The sequence below is a fragment of the Vulpes vulpes genome, chromosome 15 (genome assembly GCF_048418805.1).
Source record: "Vulpes vulpes isolate BD-2025 chromosome 15, VulVul3, whole genome shotgun sequence".
Classification (NCBI taxonomy): Eukaryota; Metazoa; Chordata; class Mammalia; order Carnivora; family Canidae; genus Vulpes; species Vulpes vulpes.
The window spans coordinates 68,665,826-68,690,654 of record NC_132794.1 but is presented as its reverse complement, the minus strand read 5'-3'; the positions used below and the strand labels follow the sequence as shown (position 1 = coordinate 68,690,654).

The 24,829-nt window shown below is 38.6% G+C and overlaps 1 protein-coding gene across 3 annotated transcripts in view; it reads right to left on the bottom strand.

Moving 5' to 3' along the window:
• TRIP4 (thyroid hormone receptor interactor 4) overlaps nt 1–24,829 on the bottom strand; it is a 58,368-nt gene that overhangs the window by 20,549 nt on the left and 12,990 nt on the right. For all 3 annotated transcript variants that reach the window (XR_011997422.1, XM_026005555.2, XM_026005633.2), the window contains exons 6-11: nt 22,455–22,584; nt 20,351–20,566; nt 16,003–16,129; nt 11,144–11,331; nt 6,635–6,759; nt 4,679–4,770 (exon numbers count right to left, since the gene is read on the bottom strand). Coding sequence is in view for 2 of the 3 variants with exons in the window: in XM_026005555.2 (XP_025861340.1) it covers nt 4,679–4,770; nt 6,635–6,759; nt 11,144–11,331; nt 16,003–16,129; nt 20,351–20,566; nt 22,455–22,584 (878 nt within the window). In the remaining variant the exon portion in view is untranslated. The remainder of the gene's footprint in view (nt 1–4,678; nt 4,771–6,634; nt 6,760–11,143; nt 11,332–16,002; nt 16,130–20,350; nt 20,567–22,454; nt 22,585–24,829) is intronic.

The following is a 24,829-nucleotide window of genomic DNA, read 5'->3' as shown; positions in this document are numbered from 1 at the left end:
CACTTTAGTGATAGAAAATGATGATTTCTACACATGATTTTTACAAATCTTCCTGAAGATCCATATCACTTAGATACCCTTATAGAAGAAGGAATAAGTAATACTACTCTCTTTCCCATGGAAGACTTCAATTCTATTGCCGATGTCAGTTATATACAGGCACCCAGCAGAACTGCTTCAGCATAGCTCTTTAAAGATAGGGTCTTGGCTCTTAGAAAAGCCATAAGATCAAATAGACTGAAGGGTCAGTGGGACGCCTGGGTGGCTTAGCAGTTGGGCGCTTGCCTTCTGCCCAGGGCGTGATCCTGGGGTCCTGGGATCGAGTCCCGCATCGGGCTCCCTATGGGGAGCCTGCTTCTCCCTCTGCCTGTGTCTCTGCCTCTCTCTCTCTCTCTGTGTCTCTCATGAATAAATAAGTAAAATCTTAAAAAAAAAAAAAAAAGACTGAAGGGTCAGTAAGCTCGCAGGAGAGGAATGGATTTAGTCAGAAGAAACAGAACAATCAATGACCTTGGAGATTTCAGACAAATCAGATTCTCTATTGAAGGGAGAGATATAAATAGCACAACACAACACAGACAAGTAGAAACAAAAGCCACCAACTCAACTTTTTGTTTGAAAACTTGTTAGGTCTAGAGAACTGTTCAAACCACAGCTGCTAATGGTTATGGATTTGGCAATCAAAATGTCTTTAAAAAAAAAAAAGTTTTAACTGCCTTACTATTGAGGTTACAAACCACAGCCTTGATGCATTGTTGCAGTCAACATCCTCCCTGCTGTTTTTGAGAGCTTACATCTGCTGCTGGCAGATAAAATGCTGGCAAACGGCATGGGCTCCTTCCAGGGTAATACAGGAGAAGTTGTAACTAGATGGCTCTCATCTACCTTTCTGTCTTGAGTTGAGCCCACAGTCTTTTCTGTATCATTCTTAGCTTGTCTAGGTTGAATCCCTGCCATTACTCAGGAGGGCTGAGGGTATAGTGGGATTTTTTTCTGGCCTAAATTAGCCATGCCAGCCATACTACTCTTAGAAGATAAAATGAAGATGAGTTCTTGGCTCAGGGCAAAGCATTTTTAGCACATATTTTTAAAAATCAGAGTATTGTACTTGATTTTAAACAACCACTAATAAAAATTTTTCTGTTTTGTATTTTTTTAAGAGAATAATCACACGATGCCAAAAATAGTGAGGGCTTAGTATATTTTAACTTATCAAAGAAAGGCCAAGAATGTGAGGTCAGGAAGTAATTTACTGAGTTTCTTTGGGGAAGGAAAAAGTTAGGAACAAGATGGAGAAATAAAATGTAATCCAAGTCACATAGAAGATTAGTTTCAGTTGAAATAAAAATTATTACATCTACACTGGTTTACAAAGAAAAGTAATTCAGCTGGGTGATGAGAAATGAGTGTGAAGATGCAAAAAAAAAAAAAAAAAAAAAAAGACACAAGTCAAGAAGCCATTTCCCGGATGATTCGCCCTCAGTGAGATGACCTATGAGAATAAAAGAATACTAAACATACGTAGACTAGCATTTTCTAAGCTGTATATACCTCAAGATACCGATTCAGCAGTATGTAACTAGGTAGTGTGCATGGGGTAGGAGGAGGGGATTTTATGGTCTAAAAGTTTTTGGAACACTGCATGTTATATCCACTAGATGTATCAGAGAGTCAATGCACACTAGCATATTAAGGGCTCTGAGAAAGTCTGCAGTAAATAAACACATTAATTTGCTACAAATACATTTTCCAAATGTATGTGTCATTTAGAATCACCTCCCCCATTTTTATGTCTGCAGAGAACACATGCATGGAATAGTTTGGGAAATGCTAGTCTAGAGCTATTATTCCTAAACTTTCAACTCATTCTTACAGAAATGAGAATAAGGTTTGTAAAATAGGCTAGGTAATCACATTTCTTACATCATAGAACCCTAGCTCAGAGACAGGCAGATTACCAAGGATGCTTGAGACATTTTCTAAAAAGTAGCCAAATACCAAAGCTACAACTTTTTAATGATCCTTACCCAATAAAAAATCCCCAATTAGGTCTAATACCAATTCTGAATATATTCCTGAGCAACCCCCAAACACAGAAAAGAAATAGTGGGGAAAAGCCCCGGAAAAGCTGACCACAGGGAAAATGGGTAAGGGATTCCTGCTTGATGAAGCCTGCTGGCTTCCAGTGTTTTGGGATATTCTAATGTCACACATCAGGGAAATTCATAAGGAGAGTTGCCAGGACCTCCAGCTGGGAACATATGGGAGGATTCCTACATTTCTATGTGCTGCCCTCAGCATCCTCAGGATACAAGACAGAATCTAAGCTTGAGGAGGAGTATCATGCTGACCTGAAAGAAAGGTATCTCTGAGAAACCAAAAAGATTTGTTTCGTTAATTAGATTTCTAATTCCCATAAACTTTGCCATACCGTGTAGATAAACTAGGATTACAATTTCCTACCCTTCTCTACACAAACCTGTGGCAGAAAGACTTGCTGTCTAGTGAATGAAATCATTTGACCTTATATCAGATGACCTTATTTGCTTGATTGACAAGAAAATAAAGGAAGGCCCCTTGCCAAAGCCACCACTCACCTTGCCAGATGCTCCTGAGTTCCCTTTTAGAATGCAAATATACTATGCAGAAAATATATTAATAACATACTAAGTCATACTAAGCTATTAATGACTGTAAGAATCTTTAAAACTATGAAGCCTGGAGCACAGGGGTGGCTCAGCTGGTTAAGCTTGTGCCTTCAGTTCAGATCATGATCTCAGGGTCTTGTGATCAACTCCCACTTCAGGCTCCCTGCTCAAATCCCTGATTCTCCCTCTTCCTCCGCCCCTTGCCCCAGCTCATGCTCTCTATCTCAAATAAACAAAATCTTAAAAAAGAAACTATAAAGCCAATATCAATGTTTTTTGTTTTTTAGATTTTATTTATTTATTCATGAGAGACACACACAGAGAGAGGCAGAGACATAGGCAAAGGGAGAAAGCAGGCTCCATGCAGGGAGCTTGATGTGGGACCTGATCTGGAGACTCTAGGATCACGCTCTGAGCCAAAGGCAGATGCTCAATCGCTGAGCCACCCAGGCATCCCGAATACCAATGTAAGGAATTTTTATAATTTTTACTTCTAGACTGAAAATAAAAAGGGAAAGGAAGAGAGCAAAAGAGATCCTGGAAAAATGGGCAAAAGACCATATAGGCATTGGCACGAGTTTGGAAAACAAAGGGCCTCCACGTGTCTATGGTCTTACCTAGTTTGGATCAGGTAATAAGAGAAGAACAAAAGACTAGGCATCAAATTCATGTCAAAAACCTTGTGCTGTACTCATATCTATAAAGTAATCAGAGAATGGGCAGCCCAGGTGGCTCAGCAGTTTAGCGCCACCTTCGGTCCAGGGCCTGATCCTGGAGACCCAGGATCAAGTCCTGAGTCTGGCTCCCTGCATTGGAGCCTGCTTCTCCCTTTGCCTGTGTCTCTGCCTCTCTCTCTCTCTCTGTGTCTCTCACGAATAAATGAATAAAATCTTTTAAATAAATAAATAAATAAATAAATATAAAGTAATCAGAGAAGGGCTGAGGAGGCAATCCACAAGAAAATGAAAGAAAACTAGAGGGATAGTGACTACTGGTTAAAATCTATGAGGAAAGGGTAGAGAGGTAAGATAGATAGGAACAGTTTTTAGAACAGTAATAATAGGTAAATAAAAAAAAAAATAGGTAAATAAATCTGGGAAACAATTTACTAAGAAAAATGAAACTGAACAACATTTTCCTAGGCACAGTTGTTGCCTAAAGCGACTGTTCAGGGGTGCCTGGGTTGCTCAATCAGTTAAGCAACTGCCTTTGGCTCAGATCATGAGCCCTGAGTTGGGCTCCTTGCTCAGCAGGGAACCTGCTTCTCCTTCTGCCTGCGCCTCACCTTGCTTGTGCTCCCCCTCTTTTTCTATCAAATAAATAAATAACAAATAAATAACAACAAAAAATAATAAAGCAACTGTTCAAAGAACAAGAAAACCATACTGTTAGGTAAGACTCTTCATGCTTCAAGGATAGACTTTCTCATTTTGGATTTCTGATGGTTTGGGTCTAAACATAAGACTCTAAATTAAGCTAAAGTCCTTTGGCTCCCTCTGCTGTTCAAAAACGAACTCTAGTTATGTCAGTTTAATCTTCAGTGATCAAAATAAATAAAAAATACATACTTATATATATATGTATGGTATATAGGCACGGTCCAGGCAATAAGAATTCAAATATACTTGCCTATCATGAATTCTCTGGCCTATACCAACTATTCCAAAATAATAACAAATCCTATCATCCCCATCATCTAACTGAAATAATTTAAGGGATAGTGGAGGGTTTCTTTACCAAAAGCAGCAAAGTTTTATGAAAGGATGAGGACCCTGTACTCATTTAGTCTGACTGGCACAACAGCTTGTCATACAGGTATGTACATGTATCAGAAACCAAAACATCACTAGTTTTTCTGTTTCTGTCCTGATATTTTCTCTCTCCAGTACCTCTCTATGAGAAGATTATCTTCACATGTCTAAATTCAGTTGCTAACATCTTACTATCTCCACAATATTCTGTGTTGAAGGATGTATGAGTCAACTATGGTGACAAACCAAATGTGTCCAAGAGAATTATTCTTTACTTACCTGATCCTTAAACTGCTTCTGGGACAAGCAGTCAATGAGGTCCACACAGCCCAGAAGACAACCTGATGGATAGTCATTGGGAAATTCCACATCTGAATCAAAAATAACAGAAGGATCATATAAATTGCTTTTGTGATTCTGAAACTCACAAATTTGTTTCCAATTCTAAACAAATCACTTTCTCTATTATCTATTTGTAGACATAGAAAACAATGAAGTTTTTATTTAGTGCAACTTTTAGTATTTTAGCAAAAAATTTAGTGAATGGCTGGCTTAGTCCACTATCCACATCCTAAACTATAAAAAAAAATTACCTTTACACCATCAAAGTTCAAGGATCCCACAACTTCACTCTAAACAAACCAATTCCATCTATACTCAACTGGAATAGCCTTGAATTTGGTGATTATAATGGTTGTGGAAACAAGCTACAGGTGTGAAAAGAAAAACCAAAAAAGTGTATTAAAAAATATAAGACTGACAGAACATAGGGAGTTAAAAAAATGACAGAGGGATCCCTGGGTGGCGCAGCGGTTTAGCGCCTGCCTTTGGCCCAGGGCGCGATCCTGGAGACCCGGGATCGAATCCCACGTCGGGCTCCCAGTGCATGGAGCCTGCTTCTCCCTCTGCCTGTGTCTCTGCCTCTCTCTCTCTCTCTGTGACTATCATAAATAAATAAAAATTAAAAAAAAATAAAAATAAAAATAAAAAAAATAAAAAAAATTAAAAAATGACAGAACACAAATTTAAAACAAGCCAGTCATATCAGTCAAAAGAAAAATGCAGGGATCCCTGGGTGGCTCAGCGGTTTAGCGCCTGCCTTCGGCCCGGGGCATGGTCCTGGAGTCCTGGGATCAAGTCCCAAGTCCCAAGTCGGGCTCCCTGCATGGAGCCTCCTCCTCCCTCTCCCTGTGTCTCTGTCTCTGTCTGTCTCTCATGAATAAATAAATAAAATCTTTAAAAAAAAAAGAAAAATGTGCTTTTAAGGAAACATGCACTTTTGATTCCGAAAAACTTTGGTTTCCTAAAAACTATTAAAGGTAGTTCTGTAATTATCCTCTCATATTACCTTCAAAACAACCATATAAGTTAGATAAGAGGAAGAAAAACAAGAAATCTAAGGGTCAGCAGTGGTTTTTTGAATCCAAACTTGATGTGGTTGGGGAGATTCCCAAAATACACTGCTTAAGTCAACCAACTCTGACCTGTCCAAATTCCACAGCAGATGTCTATTTGGGTTACTTCCTTAAAAATTTAATTCTTATTGTGGTTGTTCTTCCCATTGTTAAGATCCTAGGTTTACAGCAGTCATTGTGTTCTCACAATTTAAGGGAAAAAAAAGAAAAGAAAAAATCTCCTCAGATGAAATTAAACCTGGCTCGGGACGCCTGGGTAGCTCAGTGGTTTGGCACCTGACTTCGGCCCAGGGCGTGATCCTGGAGTCCCAGGATCGAGTCCCACACTGGGCTCCCTGCATGGAGCCTGGTTCTCTCTCTGCCTATGTCTCTGGCTCTGTCTCTCTCTCTGTGTCTCTCATGAATAAATAAATAAAATCTTAAAAAAAAAAAGAAATTAAAACTGGCTCAAGTCAGTTAGGTGTCCTACTCTTGATCTCAGCTCAGCTCTTGATCTCAGGATCATGAATTCAAGCCCCACACTGGGCTCCATGATGGGTGTGGAGCCTACTTTAAAAAAATGTTTAAAAATTAAAACTAGTTGGTTGATCTCTGGTGTTGGGAACTGATATTTTTATTTGCACTCTTTGGTGAATTGATCTTTGAATAGCTGTCTATGATCTGCCACTAAACAAATAAACATATACATAGATGAAAGTCCCTCTCACCACCCCCCAGGAAAAAGAAAGTCATAGGAAGAAGGAAATTAAAGAAGATGAACATCAATGACAATGACTTTTCTCCATCAAATAATACTGAACGGCGTATATATGACTGTTACCTTTCCCACGAAGAACCCTGTATGTAGTCTGGAGTTCTGAGACTTCTTGAGGGGAGGGTCTTTTGGCTGTGGCTGCTATCCAGAGTCGTCCTCTATGAGGAGTATACCAGCTTCTGCCCTCCACCCTTAAAACAAATAAAAATTTAGTAGGAAGGATCTAAATTCTAATATCCTAGAGAATCTCATTTAATAGAGCAAATCATCTAGTTGAACCAAGAGATCTATAGAAGATATCTCACAAAGAGGGGTATTTTGTGTGAAAAACATACAATATCCCTCACTGGAGTATGAACCCTGTTTTTGGCATTTCCTTCATCAGTACAAAGACAATTTACCTCTTTCAGGTCCTACTTTTTACTCAATCGCTGTAACTCAGAGTTGGATTTTTCACAAGCCTTCTTTCACTAGCCTAAAAGCTGTGGGACTTCTACGATCCAAATCTTACATTTTCAAGGCATCTAAGTTGTTCCTTGCTCTTCTCTGAGTCAAAGGCTAACCTTTTCTTAGAAGCTTTGCTACTTGTTCTCTAACCTAACAGAAAAAAACTCACCAACACACAAATCTCTAAGAACAGTACTTTTATAATTATTACTTAATAGAATTTAAGGAAATGAAAATGCTTATCATCTTCACTCTTTAAATTGCAACCACATTCATTTATATTTGCTAAGTATTTTATAAAGGATTATGTTCTTTGTAGATAATTAAACAACTTGACTAGTTTGAAAGAATCTGTAAGTGGAATAACAATGCATTCAAGAGAATTTAATTACTCTCTAAGGATGACAAAAAGATGTTCCTGGGGGAGGAGGGATTGGGCAAAATGAGTGAAGGAAGAGAGGGAGATACAGGACTCCAGTTATGGAATGAGTAAGTCATGGAAATAAAAAGCAGAACATAAGGAATACAATGATTCTATAGTAGCAATATAATGGGACACATGGTAGCTATACTTGTGGGGAGCAAAGCATAATGGATAAACTTGTTCAAATCACTAACCTGTACACCTGTGTCAACTATACTCAAAAATAAGAGAAAAAGAAAAGAAGAAGGATGTTCCTCTTTTAGTCCCAACCAAATGAAATAAAGCATCTTGATAACATACCCGTATTATACTATTCTTGTAATGGGAAATAGGGACTTTCTCATATCCTTCATTTTATAATACAGATGAATTGAAAGAGTGCCAGGCACATAGCAGGTAATCAATAAATGAATGAATCATTATCTTTCATTTCTCCACACCAAATAACCTGAAGGGTTACTGGGAAAATGGTCTCACAAATGTGGCAGAACCATCCATTTTATTTCTGTGGGATTAGTGATTGTGGGCTGGATGCTGCTCATCTGTTCTTTTCAGTAACAAAATCTGAATAACACAGATCCAAAATAGGATGAGAGAAATGTAAACATTCTGATTCTCCCAGGAGAAGGCAAGCTGTTTAGTTTTCTACTTTGGAAGATGGAAAAGATAACTAAATTGCAGAAAACTGAATGAGAAAAACAGGTATCTGAAGGTCTAGCTGCCCTGGAGCAGAAGCAGATTCACATGCATTTGTTCTAAAGGCACTACACACATGAACTATAAAAAAATTACAAGCCAAAGCAAGAAGGCCTGACCTTCAAGAGGGGAGGAAAATAGTAACAGTAACACACCTTAATGAAGAAAGGAAATCACAGCTAATGATGATGACACCAAAGTAGAAATGATTGATCCCAAATGCCAATAAAAAAATTTTTCAGAAGAAAAATGAAGTTTACACAGTGAGAGTGGGAAAAACACTCTGAAAACTTGAACTCTAGTTCTATCTCTGCTACAAACTAGCTTTGTAATTCAGAGAAAGCTACTTTATCTTTACTTACCTAAGAGTGCTCATTGTGCAAGACTGTAATAACATTGGCCTGATATATTTCATGGTTATTACTTTTAAACTGAAAAAAATCTATTTAAATATAAGGTATTATTACTGTTATGAGTTAGGACACTGCCTAGGCATAGTAAGTTCCTTTTTCCTTTTTTTTTTAAGATTTTATTTGAGAGAGAGAGAGAGAGAGAGCACAAGAAGGGGGAGTGGCAGAGGCAGAAGTGCTTAGCAGGGAGCCTAACATGTAGCTCCTGGGATCATGACCTAAGCCTAAGGTAGACAGTTAACCAACTGAGCCACCCAAGTGCCCCAGGCATAGTAAATTCTAATAGACAAAATAGAAAGGAAAAAAAAAAAGATATCTGCACCCTCACATTCACTGCAGCATTATTTACAATAGCCAAGACATGGAAACAATCAAATGTTCATTGATGGATGAATGGAAAAGGAAAATGTGGTACATATGCTCAATGTAACATAATTTAGTCATAAAAAGGAAATTTAGTCATTTAATTTTCAACACAGATAGAACTTGAGGGCATTGTGCTAAATCAGACAGAAAAAGACAAATACTGTATGATCTCACTTATATGTGGAATCAAAAAAAAAAAAAAAACCAAACTCATAGATACAGAGAACAAATTGGTAGTTGCCAGAGGTAAACGGGTGAAGATAGTCTCAAAACTTTCAGTTATAAGATAATTAAGTCCTAGGGAAGTAATGTACAGCTGGTGACTATAGTTAACAATATTGTATTGTACATTTAAAAGCTGCTAAGAGGATAGCCTGGGTGGCTACCTTAGCGGTTTGGCACTGCTTTTGGCCTGGGGCGTGATCCTGGAGTCCCGGGATCAGGTCCTATGTTGGGCTCCCTGCATGGAGCCTGCTTCTCCCTCTGCCTGTGTCTCTGCCTCTCTCTCTGTCTGTGTCTCTCATGAATAAATTTAAAAATAAAAAAAGTTTAAATAAATAAAAGCTGCTAAAAAAGGAGATCTTAAAAGTTCTCATGATAAGAAAAAAAATTTCCATGTGAGGTAATAGGTATTAACTTATTGAGAAATCATTTAAAAAATATATACATATATATCAAATCATTATGTTGTATACTTTAAACTAATACAGGGGATCCCTGGGTGGCGCAGCAGTTTCGCGCCTGCCTTTGGCCCAGGGCGCGATCCTGGAGACGCGGGATCGAATCCCACGTCGGGCTCCCGGTGCATGGAGCCTGCTTCTCCCTCTGCTTGTGTCTCTGCCTCTCTCTCTCTCTCTCTCTCTCTCTCTCTGTGTGACTATCATAAATAAATAAAAATTAAAAAAAATAAACTAATACGTCTTTTTTTAAAGATTTTATTATTATTTTTAAGATTTTATTTATTTATTCATGAGAGACACAGAGAGAGAGAGAGAGGCAGAGACACAGGCAGAGGGAGAAGCAGGCTCCATGCAGGGAGCCTGATGTGAGACTCCATTCGGGTACCCTGACTTTTTTTTTTTTTTAAGATTTTTAAGTAATCTGTATACCCAACATGGGCTCAAACTTACAACCCCATGATCAAAAGTCACATGCTCTACCAACTGAGCCAACCAGGCACTCCAAAACAACTATTTTTAAAAATTGAATTGAGAAGAAACGTGAAGCCATAGAACATTAACTTCTGACCATCATTAAGAAGTACAATGACTCAACTTTGTAATACTTCTACTTAACTCTAAGTCCTGCATTTTTTGTAGAAAAGTAATTTGTGGTAAAACAGTTTCTTTATATGGTTACTCAGATTAAGTAGATAGATATATGATAGAAAAACAAAACCACAGTTGGGCTGATGTCCTAAAAAAATTAATAAACAGGCATAAAAACATTGAATTTCAAATAGGATCAAACCATTATTGTTTCTAAGTGCTATATTACAAAGGCAAAGCCAAGAGAAGTCTTGTCAAAAGACTTTCTTCCAAAGATGAAAAAGTGGTATTCTGTTCTTTCTATGACTAGGATCCTTAACCTCAGTTAACCTCAGTTTTTTTTAAAGCTATTCAGTAAAAACACCACTACCAAATCAATACATGATTATATTGCTTAAGGTTCTATGTGGTGAAGAATATTATAAATCATCACCAGATTAGAGAAAACGAATTCTAATCTGTATTTTTTTTTTTTAAAGAGAAAGAAACAGAGAGGTGGGGTAGGTAGGATAGAGAGGAGAGGGAAAGAGAATCTTTAGCAGGCTTCATGCCCATCGCAGAGCCCAACTTGGGGATCGACCTCAACCCTGAGATCATGACCTCAGCCAAAATCAAGAGTTGGAGGCTTAATCAACTGAGCCACCCAGGCACCTCCCCAATCCATAATTTTATTTTATTTTTTTAAATTTTTTATTTATTTATGATAGTCACACACAGACAGAGAGAGAGAGAGAGAGAGAGAGAGAGAGAGAGAGAGAGAGGCAGAGATACAGGCAGAGGGAGAAACAGGCTCCATGCACCGGAGCCCGACGCGGGATTCAATCCCGGGTCTCCAGGATCGTGCCCTGGGCCAAAGGCAGGCGCTAAACCACTGCGCCACCCAGGGATCCCCCCAATCCATAATTTTAAATCAAGCTTATATCACTGTAGAATCTTCCACTGCCAAGATTCATTTCCACCTTACCTTTTGATCCCTCTGACAAGCAGAGAAGCCCAGGGCTGATGCATAGAGAGGCACCAGCCACCATCAAAGCCTTCCTGAAATTCTTGGTCCTGGATTCGCAACTGGTGCCGATAGGAGTTGAATTCTAGTTCTGATCCCGCTGAATGGAAAGCCTTCTTCTGTGAGGCTGCACCTGTCTGGTCTATCCACTACAGAAAAAAAAAAAAACCAAACATACAGTTCTGTCTGACAAGGAAAGAACCTGGGATAGATAAGCAAAATGAGATGAATGCTAATAATGAAGAAATCACATTGGGCACGTTTTCTTAAAGTTTATTCCATCTTTGAAACAAGGCCAAAAAAGCTAATAGGTAAAAGTTCAGTTGGAGTCGTAGGGATGAAAACAAAGGTCCCATCTTAAAAGATAATTAGAATTTTGAAATCTCCATAGCTTCCTAATTCCAGCAACAACACAACTAGTAGACGAAGTACAACATCTGTAACTATTTCTACTTTATACTTATTAATGATCCCTGTTGGTTTGGGCAATTTCCAAACATTAATTCCATCAAACAAAGGTTCAACATTTTGGTCCACACACTTTTCATGTGTTTAGGGGCAGTGTCGCATGCTGGCATCATGATAAGGCCAAACAGATACCATCACAGGCAGCAGTTCTATTGGATGCGTGACATATTCTCTCGCCCTGAAATGAATAATCTGGTCCTTAAAAAGACAGGACAGCACTACTGAAACAGGGCTCCCATCACATAAAGAGAAAAGTAGAAGACAGAGATAATAGAGGAAACTGGGAGTAATTCTGTCACAGAATGACAAAGGTTAAGGTTTCTTGAGAACAAGAAGACTGCTCCAAAAACAAAAACAAAACAAAAACAAAAACAAAAGGCTTAAAAAAAGCTATTCAGTAAATAGCTTTTACTATTTACTAAAAAAAATTTTTTTTCCAGGTTTTTGTACAGATTTAATCTCTGAAAGCTCACAGTGTGGGGAACACTAAATGGGTTATAAATAGGAGCAGTTCCTTTGGACAGAGGCAGCTGTGAGGAGCTGAACTGCCAGCCCACCCTCCCTAAGAGGTATCTCTACTTACACTCATCCAGAGAGTCAGTTGTCCCCCATTCTCCCCAAAATGTTACCCTACTGGGTTCACAAGAGGGTGTGTATATGGGGTTGTTAGGTACTAAGGGTTGGGAAAGGAGAGGACAGGCTCTTAATAAATACCTGTTGAATTATAAAGATAATTGGATCTGTTATCTACCAAAACTGAATAGACATGAGAAAAAGGCTTTTTTTTTTAGAAGAGCAAAAATTACCCATAGATCCACAAACTCTACCTTTTCAGCATCTCTTCTAGCTCACAAGATGGTGAGGAGGTGTATAATTTATAGGAGAAAAAAATCAACTAGAGTGGTAGTTTAGAGACTCTAAGCAATCATTTAACCTCTAACAGTTTCAGTTTTCTCAACTATAAAATGAGAGGGTTGGACTAAATTAATTTCTAAGAATCCTTCTGTAATAAAAAATTTATGGTTCTAATCAACTGCATCATATCTTAAAAAATATATTTATTGAGTACTTGACTATGTGAAAAGCATATAAAATACAAAAAAATACATTTCTTTCTTTCAAGGAATTTATAATCCCAGTAGAAGACAAACACAAAAAAAAATAAAAATAAAAAAAATAAAAAAAATAAAAAAAATAAAAAGAAGACAAACACATAAATAGCTATCTAAAACATAAAGCAGGGGGGATCCCTGGGTGGCTCAGAAGTTTAGCGCCTGCCTTTGGCCCAGGGTGCAATCCTGGAGTCCCGGGATGGAGTCCCACGTCAGGCTCCCGGCATGGAGCCTGCTTCTCCCTCCTCCTGTGTCTCTGCCTCTCTCTCTCTCTCTGTCTAGGTCTATCATAAATAAATAAATAAATAAATGAATGAATGAATGAATGAATCTTAAAAAAAAAAAAACATAAAGCAGAATACATTAAACACTACACAGGTATAGAATTCCTTAACTCGGGCAGCCCCGGTGGCGCAGCGGTTTAGCGCCACCTGCAGCCTGGGGTGTGATCCTGGAGACCCGGGATCGAGTCCCACATCGGGCTCCCTGCATGGAGCCTGCTTCTCCCTCTGCCTGTGTCTCTGCCTCTCTGCCTGCCTCTCTCTCTCTGCCTCTGAATAAATTAAAAAAAAAAAAAAAAAGAAGTCCTTAACGCAAATACAGAGGAGAAATAAGTGATTTCATAAATGTTTTGGTATTTGAACAATTCTGAGGTACATATTCTGTTTTCTTTACTATAGTTCCAGTTTATATTATCTGTTTCTATATTCCCAGAGCCACTTTCCTAAATTAATCTCTTATCTTTCAATAATATTATTCTAAAGCCTACTAACTGGTCTCTTCATCTACATTTTTAGCCTTTAAATAACTATCTGCTGCCCAACTAGTGTTACAACACTAAATTGGCCCTTCATCATCTCCCCACGGTACTACTGCAATAACCTTCTCAGGAATTTACTTGCTTCTAGTCTTACTCCCCTCTCCAACATGTTCTCTATACAGGCATGAAGTCAAGTGAATCTTCTGCTAAAATTCTCCAAGGACTTCTCTTCACCTGCTCTGGAATAAAACCAGACTCCTTAGCCTGAGACTTAAAGGCTTTCATGGCAAGATGTGGCTTACTGTACTCGGCTGAGTACCATCCCCTCTAAAATTTATGTCTACCCATGACATGTGAAAGTGACCTTATTTGGAAATAATCTTTGCAGAAGTCATCAGATTATGATAAGGTCATGCTAGGTGGACCCCAAGTCCAGTGACTGGTCATGCTAGGTGGACCCCAAGTCCAATGACTTCCTCTTATAAAAGTGAAGAATATCTAGAGACAAAAACATACAGGGAAGAAGACCATGTGAAAATGGAGGTAGACATCATAATGATGCAGCTACAAATCAAGGGATGCCTGGAGCCACCAAAAGCTCAAAGAGGCAAAGAAGTATTCTCCCGTAGAGCCTTCAGAGGGAGTGTGGCCCTGCCAATACCTTGATTTTGGTTTTATGGAACTGTGAAGGAATTATTTCTTTTGTCTTAACACAACTAACTAATTGTGATACTTTGTTATGGCTGCCTTGGGAAACTAATATACCTACTAGTCCATCTTAACTTTTTTTTCATCTCAACGTCTAACAAAACTTATTTACTTCTGGTTCTACCAAACCTACAACACTCCTAAGCTGCTGAGCCTTTGTACATCTTGTACCTTTACCTAGAATTCCCTCCTTAGATTTGTCTCATTGGAAATTATTATTCATCCTTTAAATCTTTTCTCAAACACTATTTCTTTGGTGACTCCTCTAGTGCATTTATGAACTGTTTTCTGAAGTCCTACTCTATGCACAACATGTGTCTATCATTGCAATTATCTCTTTTTAAATTGAAGTATAATTAACATATAGTGTTATATGCAACTATCTTAAGGAATTGAAATTACTTGTACTCAAACATGTCTTCTCAGTAAATCTGAAGTCCTTAAGGATAGGACCTGGGCCTTTACAACTTTTAATTGCCTAGCACCTAGCAAAGAGCCTGGCATGCATATAGTGCTGAACAAGCATCTCCAGTTAGGCTGTCTAAAGCACTGCTCTGACTGCATCTCTTTCCATAATAACCTTTTATGGCTCACATTTACTTACAAAACAAAAATGTGAAAACTTGCTGAACATTTAATTCTTTAGTGATTTGGTTCTACCTACCTACACTTAACTCTGTTTCTCAGGATAATCCCTTTGATAAGTATTATCTAAGCAGCCTAAATTCCTTTTTCCATAAATATACAGGCCATACTTACATGTACCCATTCTTTATTCTTACAGTTTATTCTGCTTGGAATGTTTTTTTTCCCACCATCCCCAACATCCATTTTCTTGAATACTTACTTTTTTTTTTTTTTTAACAAATGGAAATTTTATTTTTACTTTTTATTTTTTTATTTTTATTATTATTATTTTTTTAATGATAGTCACACACAGAGAGAGAGAGAGAGAGAGAGAGGCAGAGACACAGGCAGAGGGAGAAGCAGGCTCCATGCACCGGGAGCCCGACGTGGGATTCGATCCCGGGTCTCCAGGATTGTGCCCTGGGCCAAAGGCAGGCGCCAAACCGCTGCGCCACCCAGGGATCCCTTGAATACTTACTTTTAATGTAAGTATTTTTTAATACTTACATAGTATTTTTTAATAGCTTCCCTAGAAAAGCCTCTCTTATTCTCCTCAACTAGAAGCAGCATTTCTTTCTTCTGGGTTTCCACCATACCTTATTTATATCTTTATTAGTATTAGGGCTGCTTATGTAATCTCTTCCCCTGCTAGTGTAGTAGTTGTTTGACGATAGAAGTAGTATACAGTTTATCACTTACTACTATGCTTGCATATAGTAGATACTCAATGTACAATGGAGAAATGAACGACAAGAGTTAACGTATCAATTTAAAATACCATTCTCTGGGACTACCCATATTCTATAAAAGACCATTAGCAAAAAGACCATGGGATTGTCTAATATGGGACTACCCATATTCTATAAAAGACCATTAGCAAAAAGACCATGGGATTGTCTAAATTTCTTACTTAAAAAAAAAAAAAAAAAAAAAAAAAAACCCTCTCGGGAAAAGAAGATAATACAGGTCAACTTGTTAGAAGTGCTGCAAAATATTGGAAAAATAACTGGGAGCAGAAAATAAGGTTGGTGGTTGTGTTGAAACAGCAGATTGGTATCTAAAGCCTGTGAAACAGGCACACTTGAAAGGATAAGGATCTGGGCCCAAACTCCTCTCATTACCAGTTAGAGCAAAGGTCCACTAACCTGGGGAGGGGACTGGTACAGGTTGGGATTCACCAGAACTCCCAAAGGCTCGTCAGAAGATCTATCCAGTTTGGTCAGTGGTTGGTTCAAGGTTCCATTGGCAATTGCCTGTATTGTCTCATCTAGTCTGTGATAACAAATCAAAGGATGGAATAACTGGTAATGTTCTATGCTCAGAATATCCTTACTTACCATAACATAAAATATTTCAACAGTAATAAAATTTGAAATTCAAAGAAGGGTCCATGGATGACCTTCCCTACTCCACACCACCAACTTCCTTCTCTTCTCTCCAAGAACCCTCAGGGTTATGAGTTAGTAAAAGTTCCAGAACACTAAGAAAATAAGTAGGGCATACTACAATCATCCATCTGTTTAACAAGATTACTAAAAATGCCAAGATAAGAAAACTTGCCTAGAAATAGTCTGACCCACAGAAGAGTATTCTGTAGCAGCCTATTTACTCAACACATTCAGTACTCTGCCCACTCAGGAGTCTCCTTCTACTCCTCCTTGCTGTCCTGGATTCTATCCTTGCTTCAAGGCCCAGAAATTCTAATGAGGCCCTCTACTGGTCCAGCACAAAAGTGCTTACGCCTTTCTCTGGAGTCCTATTAACATTTACTATTTAAAAAGTCATTAAATATAGCCCATGTCATCCTGTGCCTAAAGTGTTTGTTATTTATTTTGGCTCTAAACTCACAAAAGAATGTAATGATTATTCATTTAAAGACTACAGAACTCATCCCATTGGTTGGTAAGAGCTCACAGGTCTTGCAGGAACCGTATCTTATTCTATATTACTTGCTGCTGTACTCCAAGTCCCTGCCAGATGCTTGACAAATGTCTGTGGATAATGGTAATCGTGAGGCACAACATAATGAAAAGCATTTACCAGTAGGAAAGGCCATTTAAATATAATTTAATTGAACAGAATTAAAGAGAGATTTGTTAGAAACGTCTTACATGCAAGGCAACTTAAAAGTGTGGAGGAGGGGCACCTCGGTGGCTCAGTCGTTTAAGCATCAGACTCTTAATCCCAGCTCAGGTTTTGGTCTCAGAGTCATGAGCTCAAGCCCTGCAATGAGCCCAATGTGGAGCTTAAGAAAAAAAAAAGGTGTGGAGGACATGGTCTTGCCTTCAAGAAGCTCTGACTCCAAATGGCAGGTTTAAGACAGCTATGAAGATGATGAACAAAACATGGAAAGACGTAGCTATTACTATGATATAGTTGTTGTATCAAGTAGGTAGGTATTTCAAAGGCAAAGACTGGGGGAAAGATTTCCAAACCAAGGAAACAGCAGAAACGCAGGTATAAAGCTAAAGGCAAAAGAAAAAGAATAACAAGAATTTTTGAGGGAATAGGTGAGTCTAAATAAAATGGAGGGATGGATAGTGGGATCTGAAGGAAGGAAACAGATTTGAGACATAACAAATGGGAAGTGTATCTACAACTCTAGAATCTATAAAAGAAGTAATACAAATAGCTAATCAATACATTTTTAGAATATTCAGAATTACTAGCATATAACCAAAGCAAAAAAATGTGAATAAAAATTTTGATGAAATAAATACCATTTTGCATGTGTCAGATGGGCAATTTTTTTTTAATGTTGAAAGAGAGTTGAAGAAACTAGCATTCTGCTACCTGTTTATAGCTGACAAGTCAAAAAATATGCATAATTTAAGATACAATTTGAGATACTGTTCAATTTCACTTCTAAAAGGCTATACCATTTGTTATTGAACATAAAAATAAAGTTATTATAATAAAGGCAATTTATAACTGGAAAATAAAAATTGATGGCGATAAATGAAAAATTCCATCACCCAAAAATACTTTTTTCTTAATATCCTTGTATCAAGTATGTAATAGGTAAGAACTAACAATTATTTTGAAGTTAATGGTAGAATTTTTTTTATGGAGAGAATATCCTCTGTTTAGGAAAATTCTATGATGGATTTGCCAGATCTGAAAGAGAAGACCAAGGATTGGACCTTGTGGAAAGCATTACTATGCTTACAAATATCTGGTTGTGTGTATTTGAGGAGGGGCTGGGAGGAAAACAGAGAGAAAGAGGGGGTGAGGGAGAGAAAGAGAGAGAGAAAGAGAGAGAGAGAGAGAGAGAGAGAGATCCATGCCATTCGCAAAATAGAAAGCAGTGAGATCCTGTGCTTTCTTTTCAGTGCTATGCTGGCGCCAATACCCTATCTCTGAACTCTATGTTCAGTGACTTCATGTTGGAAATGTGAAATTGGCCATGATGGAAATTTTTTCATTAAACTTTTTTTAAAATTATTTATTTATTTTTTAAGATTCTATTTATTTATTCATGAGAGACAGAATGAGAGAGAGAGAGAGAGAGAGAGAGAGAGAGGCAGAGACATAGGCAGAGAGAGAAGCAGGCTCCATGCAGGGATCCCGATGCGGAACTCAATCCCAGATCTCCAGGATCACGCCCTGGGCCGAAGGCAGGCGCTAAACCGCTGAGCCACCCAGGTGTCCCTAAACTTTATTTTTTAGAGCAGTTTTAAGTTCATAGCAAAACTGAACAGAAGGTTCACACATTTCTTATATATTCCTTGTCCCTCATACATCTATAGCTTCTTATATATTCCTTGTCCCTCATACATCTATAGCTTCCTCCATTATCAACCATTCCTCACTTGAGTGCTACATTTATAAAAATTAATCAACCTACATTGATGCATCATAATCACCCCAAATCCATACTTTTGGATTACTTTGCTTTGAGGCTATACCATTTTACTAGTCCCATCCACAGTAAAAGAGCATATCCATTTTCCTATACTCATAGATTATGCGATATTTTATATACACATTTTTTTTACTTCAGCCAATTTAATGATACACTATGTTTTAAAATTTGCATTTCCCTCTAACTAGTTGAGCATTTTAAAAAAACACCTATAGGCTATTTGTATTTCCTCACCTGTAAATTGTCCTTAGGCTTTGCTCATTTTTCTACGGGATTATTTTGTATGTATCTTTCAATTTGCAGGACATCTTTATATACTATAGATAACCCTTTTTTTTTTTAATTTTTTTTTTTAATTTTTATTTATTTATGATAGGCACACAGTGAGAGAGAGAGAGGCAGAGACACAGGCAGAGGGAGAAGCAGGCTCCATGCACCGGGAGCCCGATGTGGGATTCGATCCCGGGTCTCCAGGATCGCGCCCTGGGCCAAAGACAGGCGCTAAACCGCTGCGCCACCCAGGGATCCCTAGATAACCCTTTTTGACTTAAAAACATTTATAGTATTCTCTCAGTTTCGTAGTGTTTTTTTTACTTTATTTAAAATATCTTGTCTTTTTGATTTCTGGGTTTTGTATCTTGCTTAGAAAGAGCTTTTTTACACCAAGACTATACCTATATTCCCCTTCATTTCTTTCTTTATTTCTGATCCTTTTGTCTCTTTTATATTTGACTATTTAGTCAAACTTATTATCAGAGTGTGGTTTGAAGTAGAGATATAATGTAGCTTTTTCCAACATGGCATCCAATCATCCCATCATATATTTAACATTTTCCTTATTACTTAGAAATGCTATCTATTTCAGGGGCGCCTGGGTGGCTCAGTTAGTTAAGTGTCTGACTCTTGATTTTGGCTTAGGTAATGATCTCAGGGGCTTGGGACAAGCACTGTGTCAGATATCTCCCTCAGTGGGGAGTCTACTTGAGAGTCTCTCCCTCCCTCTTCCTTTCTCTCTGCCCCTCCACCTGCTTGCACGCTCTCTCTCTCTCAAATAAATAAATATTTTTAAAGAAGAGAGAAATGCTACCTGTTTCAATTACTAATTTACACATGTGTAGACACAAGTATACACAGTGCAGATTTGTTTCTAGATTCCTTTACTTTTCATTGATCTTTCCCCAGGCCCAAACTGTACCTCAATGTTTCATTTTTGTGAGAGAGAGAGAGAGAGAATGAGCACAACCCATGGGGAAGAGTAGAGGGAGAAGCAGGCTCCCTGCTGAGCAGGGAGTCTAATACAGGACTCAATCCTAGGATCCTGGGATTGTGACCTGAGCCAAAGGTAGACGCTTAACCAACTGAGCCACCCAAGCAGCCTGTACCTCATGGTTTTAAAAAGGTTTTTTTTGTTTTGTTTTGTTTTGTTTTATCAAACTACAGGACATATCTAGAAGACAAGTTCCCCTTACTGTGCATTTTCAAAATTTTCTTACCTACTCTTATATATTTCTATTCCAAATGAATATATTATTTTTTAAATCAATAAAAATAATAGATCCATGACAGGGGGCAAATCCTTTACAGTCAAACTTCTCCCTTCCAAAACCTTTCTGGTGCTGCCCACTTACTTGCTATGATACTCTGCTAGTGGATTTTCATCTTCCACAATCTTTCTGCCTGCGAAATCAATGGTGATTTTCTTAGAGAGCCGAGACATATGTCGAAATTCTCTCAGCTCCTCTTCTCGCTTTTGCAGGGTCTCCCGCTCAATTTTAGACAACCACTGGTTAGAATCACTGGCAAAGTAATCTGACTCATCATCAATGACTTGGGTCCTTCGAATGCTAAGGAGGAAAAAAAAAGAACACATGTCAACTGGGTCAAGAGGGACTTGCTATCCTGAAGATTATTACCTCAAATAGAGATGCCCAAAAAAGTCACAAAATCAGGTCAAGCTCTGCTTGGTTCCCAGCTTCTGCATGTATCTTATCCCAACTGCAGGCTCAGCTCAGCTCCTAAAATTAATCTCACTCTTAGGCAGAAAAAAAACACAGCATCATAACCCACTGTCCTTTTTTTTTTTTTTTTTTTTACTAGTCCGGCCATAACTGGGCTTCCACCTGGTTTTGCTGCATCTGAGTTCATCTCTTGGCAGCTTACTCAATATCCTAGTCCCTTTACAATTGGGGCCTAGTCTATTCTTGCTATGCCCAATTGCTGCCCTTTCCCTTAGAAATTGAGTTCGATCCGGAAATGACTTTCTTAGAACATCCTACTACTGTACTACTATAAGTCAGTCTCTGCTCCCTTCCCCCCAAACTTATCTCTAGTCTCTCACTAAAACACTGCGTCAAATTACAAGGTAGGACAATCTAGGCCTATTTCTAAGACCATACCAAAGAAGAAACTGAGAACTAGAAGGAATTTTGATGATCCAACTCTCCTGTTCTGTAGATAATAGAACCTGGGGTTCACAGAAGTTAAGTGACTGCTCCAAATGTACAAATCCAGTCACAACTGAATTCGTGCATAATTACAAATCAGTGATACACACAAGTACAAGGAAATACTGAAATCAGATTTAAATACTGATTTCAATTTTTCAGGACACAGCTAGCATTATACAAGTTTTAAAGTAGTCTGAGAGTGGAAATTTCAGAGAGCTCAGGAGAAAATTGATCCTCTATGTGAACCTAAATAATGAAACTGGTACCTTGGAACACATAAGAAAAGGGGGCAATATCAGCAGGGAGAGACCCCCTTCTGGTTTCCATTTACCAAGAAATATACTCTACTGCCAATTCTATTTCTAATGATAAAGTTTTATTAGGGAGGGACAGAAATGATATTTAAAGGATTAAGAGTGAATATGAGTTCCAAACCTTGTGATGGGCTTACTTAAGAAAGAGCTTTCAAAGTTCTATCTCAGATTCATAGCAAACAGTTTAGAAGAAAGTGTGTCTAACCAAAGGATTATAAATGCCAGGAACAGACTCCTAGATCAGTTACAATAAATAAGAGATTCAGGGTTCTCCAAGGACCCTCATAGATTCTCAGCTTTTTGAGAAATGAGTATATAAATCCTATTTAAACATTTTCTACCACTAACTGGCTCTCAAATACATATTTTATCCAAAAGAAAAAGGTGAAAGAAATAAAAAAATAGAATTAACAAATCAATGAAACTGTCTCCTAAACAGAATTCAATGGGCTAAATGATAAAAATGTAGGGGTATAAAAGCCAATTTAGGGACATTTTAATATACTGATCATTAAATCAGAAAACAAATTTAGTGTCAAAGGGAAGGAAGGGTAAATCATGCCTTCCCATGAGAAGCCACTACCTACTTTCTCCCATATGCCATTCCTTACAGATTCCCCAGAGCCCAGCACAGCAGCCTACACACAGTAGGCACCCTGACATATGCTGACTGATGGAATGAATGGCTCCAAGCGGGACAACCGGAGAATTCTGTTAAACCAAATCAACTTTCGGGGGGAATACTAGAATCTGCCAAACATTGAAAAATGTTGTAGGGTAAGATCCCGTTGCTGGATTGGTGGGAGCCTACCTTATTCAAACATGAATTAAAAGACAAGATGTAGGCCTCATATGCAGTGGAGCTCTTGTTTTGCTGTGAATCTTTCATACTCCACCCTAAAAACATATCAATGGCCAGAATTTGTGAATCAGTCTATTTCTTAGCATTTGTTATTCTAACTACATCATACCTAGTTCTGTCAAATTCTAACAGTTTGTCTTTATGCTTAATAGCCTTCTCCAGACCAGACTTAATTCGCAATTCTTGATGAGGAAGAAGGTCCTTGGTAGAGATGTCCACTTTTCCAGAATTCTCCGTCCCTGAAATTCAATAAGGAAACCAAATGGCGTCAGCCTATAATATAAATTAGTTGTATCACTGGGCAGCAAAGAACAAAATATCAGAAGCTTTGGCTCTACACCAGATGGCTGACAGCCTTCACTTCAATAAAAAATAAATATACAAGTCAAGCTTTAATTATCAAGCATGGTTTGACACAGCATCGGTTCTCAGTATACATTAGGATCTATTTCTTCCCATATGGAAATTTTTAAAAAAAGATTTTTATTTATCTATTCATGAGAAACAGAGAGAGGTAGAGACATAGACAGAGGGAGAAGCAGACTCCCTGTGGGGAGCCTGATGTGGGACTCGATCTAGAGGATTCTGGGATCACACCCTGAGACGCTCAACTGCTGAGCCACCCAGGCATTCCCAGTATGAAAATTTAGATCACTAAGGGTGCCAAATGTTCAACAATATAAAAATGTGTTATAAACGAACAGCTTTATTGGATAGGCCTGACTATGACCTTTATTTTTTATTTTTTATTTTTTTAGATTTTTTTAACTTATTTATTCATAATAGACACACACACACACACAGAGGCAGAGACACAGGCAGAGGGAGAAGCAGGCATCATACAAAGAGCCTGACGTGGGACTCGATCCAGGGTCTCCAGGATCATGCTCTGGGCCGCAGGTGGCGCCAAACCGCTGCGCCACGGGGGCTGCCTTATGACCTTTATTTTTATTTATTTATTCATGAGAGACAGAGAGAGAGAGAGAGAGAGGCAGAGACAAAGGCAGAGGGAGAAGCAGGCTCCACGCAGGGAGCCTGAAGCAGGACTTGATCCTGGGACTCCAGGACCACACCCTGAGCCAAAGCCAGGGCCAAATCGCTGGGACCCCCGGGCTGCCCTATGACCTTTATTTATTATTTATTTTCTATTTTTTTAAAGAGTTTATTCATTTATTTATGAGAAAGAGAGAGAGAGAGAGAGAGAGGCAGAGACACAGGCAGAGGGAGAAGCAGGGTCCATGCAGGGAGCCTGACGTGAGCTGGATCCCAGGTCTCCAGGATCACGCCCTGGATCAAAGGCGGCACCACCGAGCTACCCGGGCTGCCCTGACTATGACCTTTAAACATACTTTCACGGGCAGCCCGAGTGGCTCGGCGGTTTAGTGCCGCCTTCGGCCCAGGGTGTGATCCGGAGACCTGGGATCGAGTCCCACGAGTCCCATGTCAGGATCCCTGCATGGAGCCTGCTTCTCCCTCTGCCTGTGTCTCTGCCTCTCTCTCTCTCTCTGTGTCTCTCATGAATAAATAAATAAAATCTTTAAATAAATAAATAAACAAACAAACGTACTTTCACACAGCAAAACTAGAAACTAAATAAATAGAAAAATAAATAAATAATGGTGAAAAAAAATAATGGTGAAAAAAGTTCATATTATCTTCACAGAAAAGAAAACTGAAGTTCAGAGACAATAATAAACTTACTGAGTTACTCAGGCATAAAATAGAAGGTGGAAGCAAAATTTAAACTTCAGTCTAACTCTGGGAAGTCTGGGTGGTTCAGCAGTTGAGCATCTGCCTTCCGCTCAGGGCGTGATCCCAGGGTCCCAGGATTGAGTCCCACATTGGGCTCCCTGCAAGGAGCCTGCTTCTCCCTCTATGTCTGTGTGTGTGTGTCTCTATGAATAAATAAATAAAATCTTAAAAAAAAAAAAACGACCTAAGATGAGTTAGGAAAATGAGGCTATAATGAAGGCTGACCTTCAAAGTCCTGTCAAAACTCTCTTTTAAGATTAGAGAGAGACAGAGATTCTTGTGTTCTGAATGTAAGAAAAACACTTAGTGTTTTTTTCTTTTTTTAAGATTTTATTTATTTATTCATGAGACACACAGAGAGAGAGGCAAAGACACAGGCAGAGGGAGAAGCAGACTCCCTGCAGGAGACCAAAGGGGGACTCGATTCCAGGACCCCAGGATCACAACCTGAGCCAAAGGCAGATGCTCAACCACTGAGCCACCCAGGTGCCCCAACAAAGATCACTCTAATTAAAGATAGAAAAAGATTCCTTATAGACTCTCATAAACCTGATGGAGTCCCTGTATTTAAAAAGCCTCAGAGCCTTTTGTGTTTCCCTTCCCCTCCCCAAACCCATGCTCCAAAGGCTCCTGGGTAGCACTCGTCCAACCCACCCTGTATCCTGTCACGTGACACTTAGAAGTATCTTTTCTTATAACAATGACCTTAAAGAAATCCTAAGTGAAAAGATA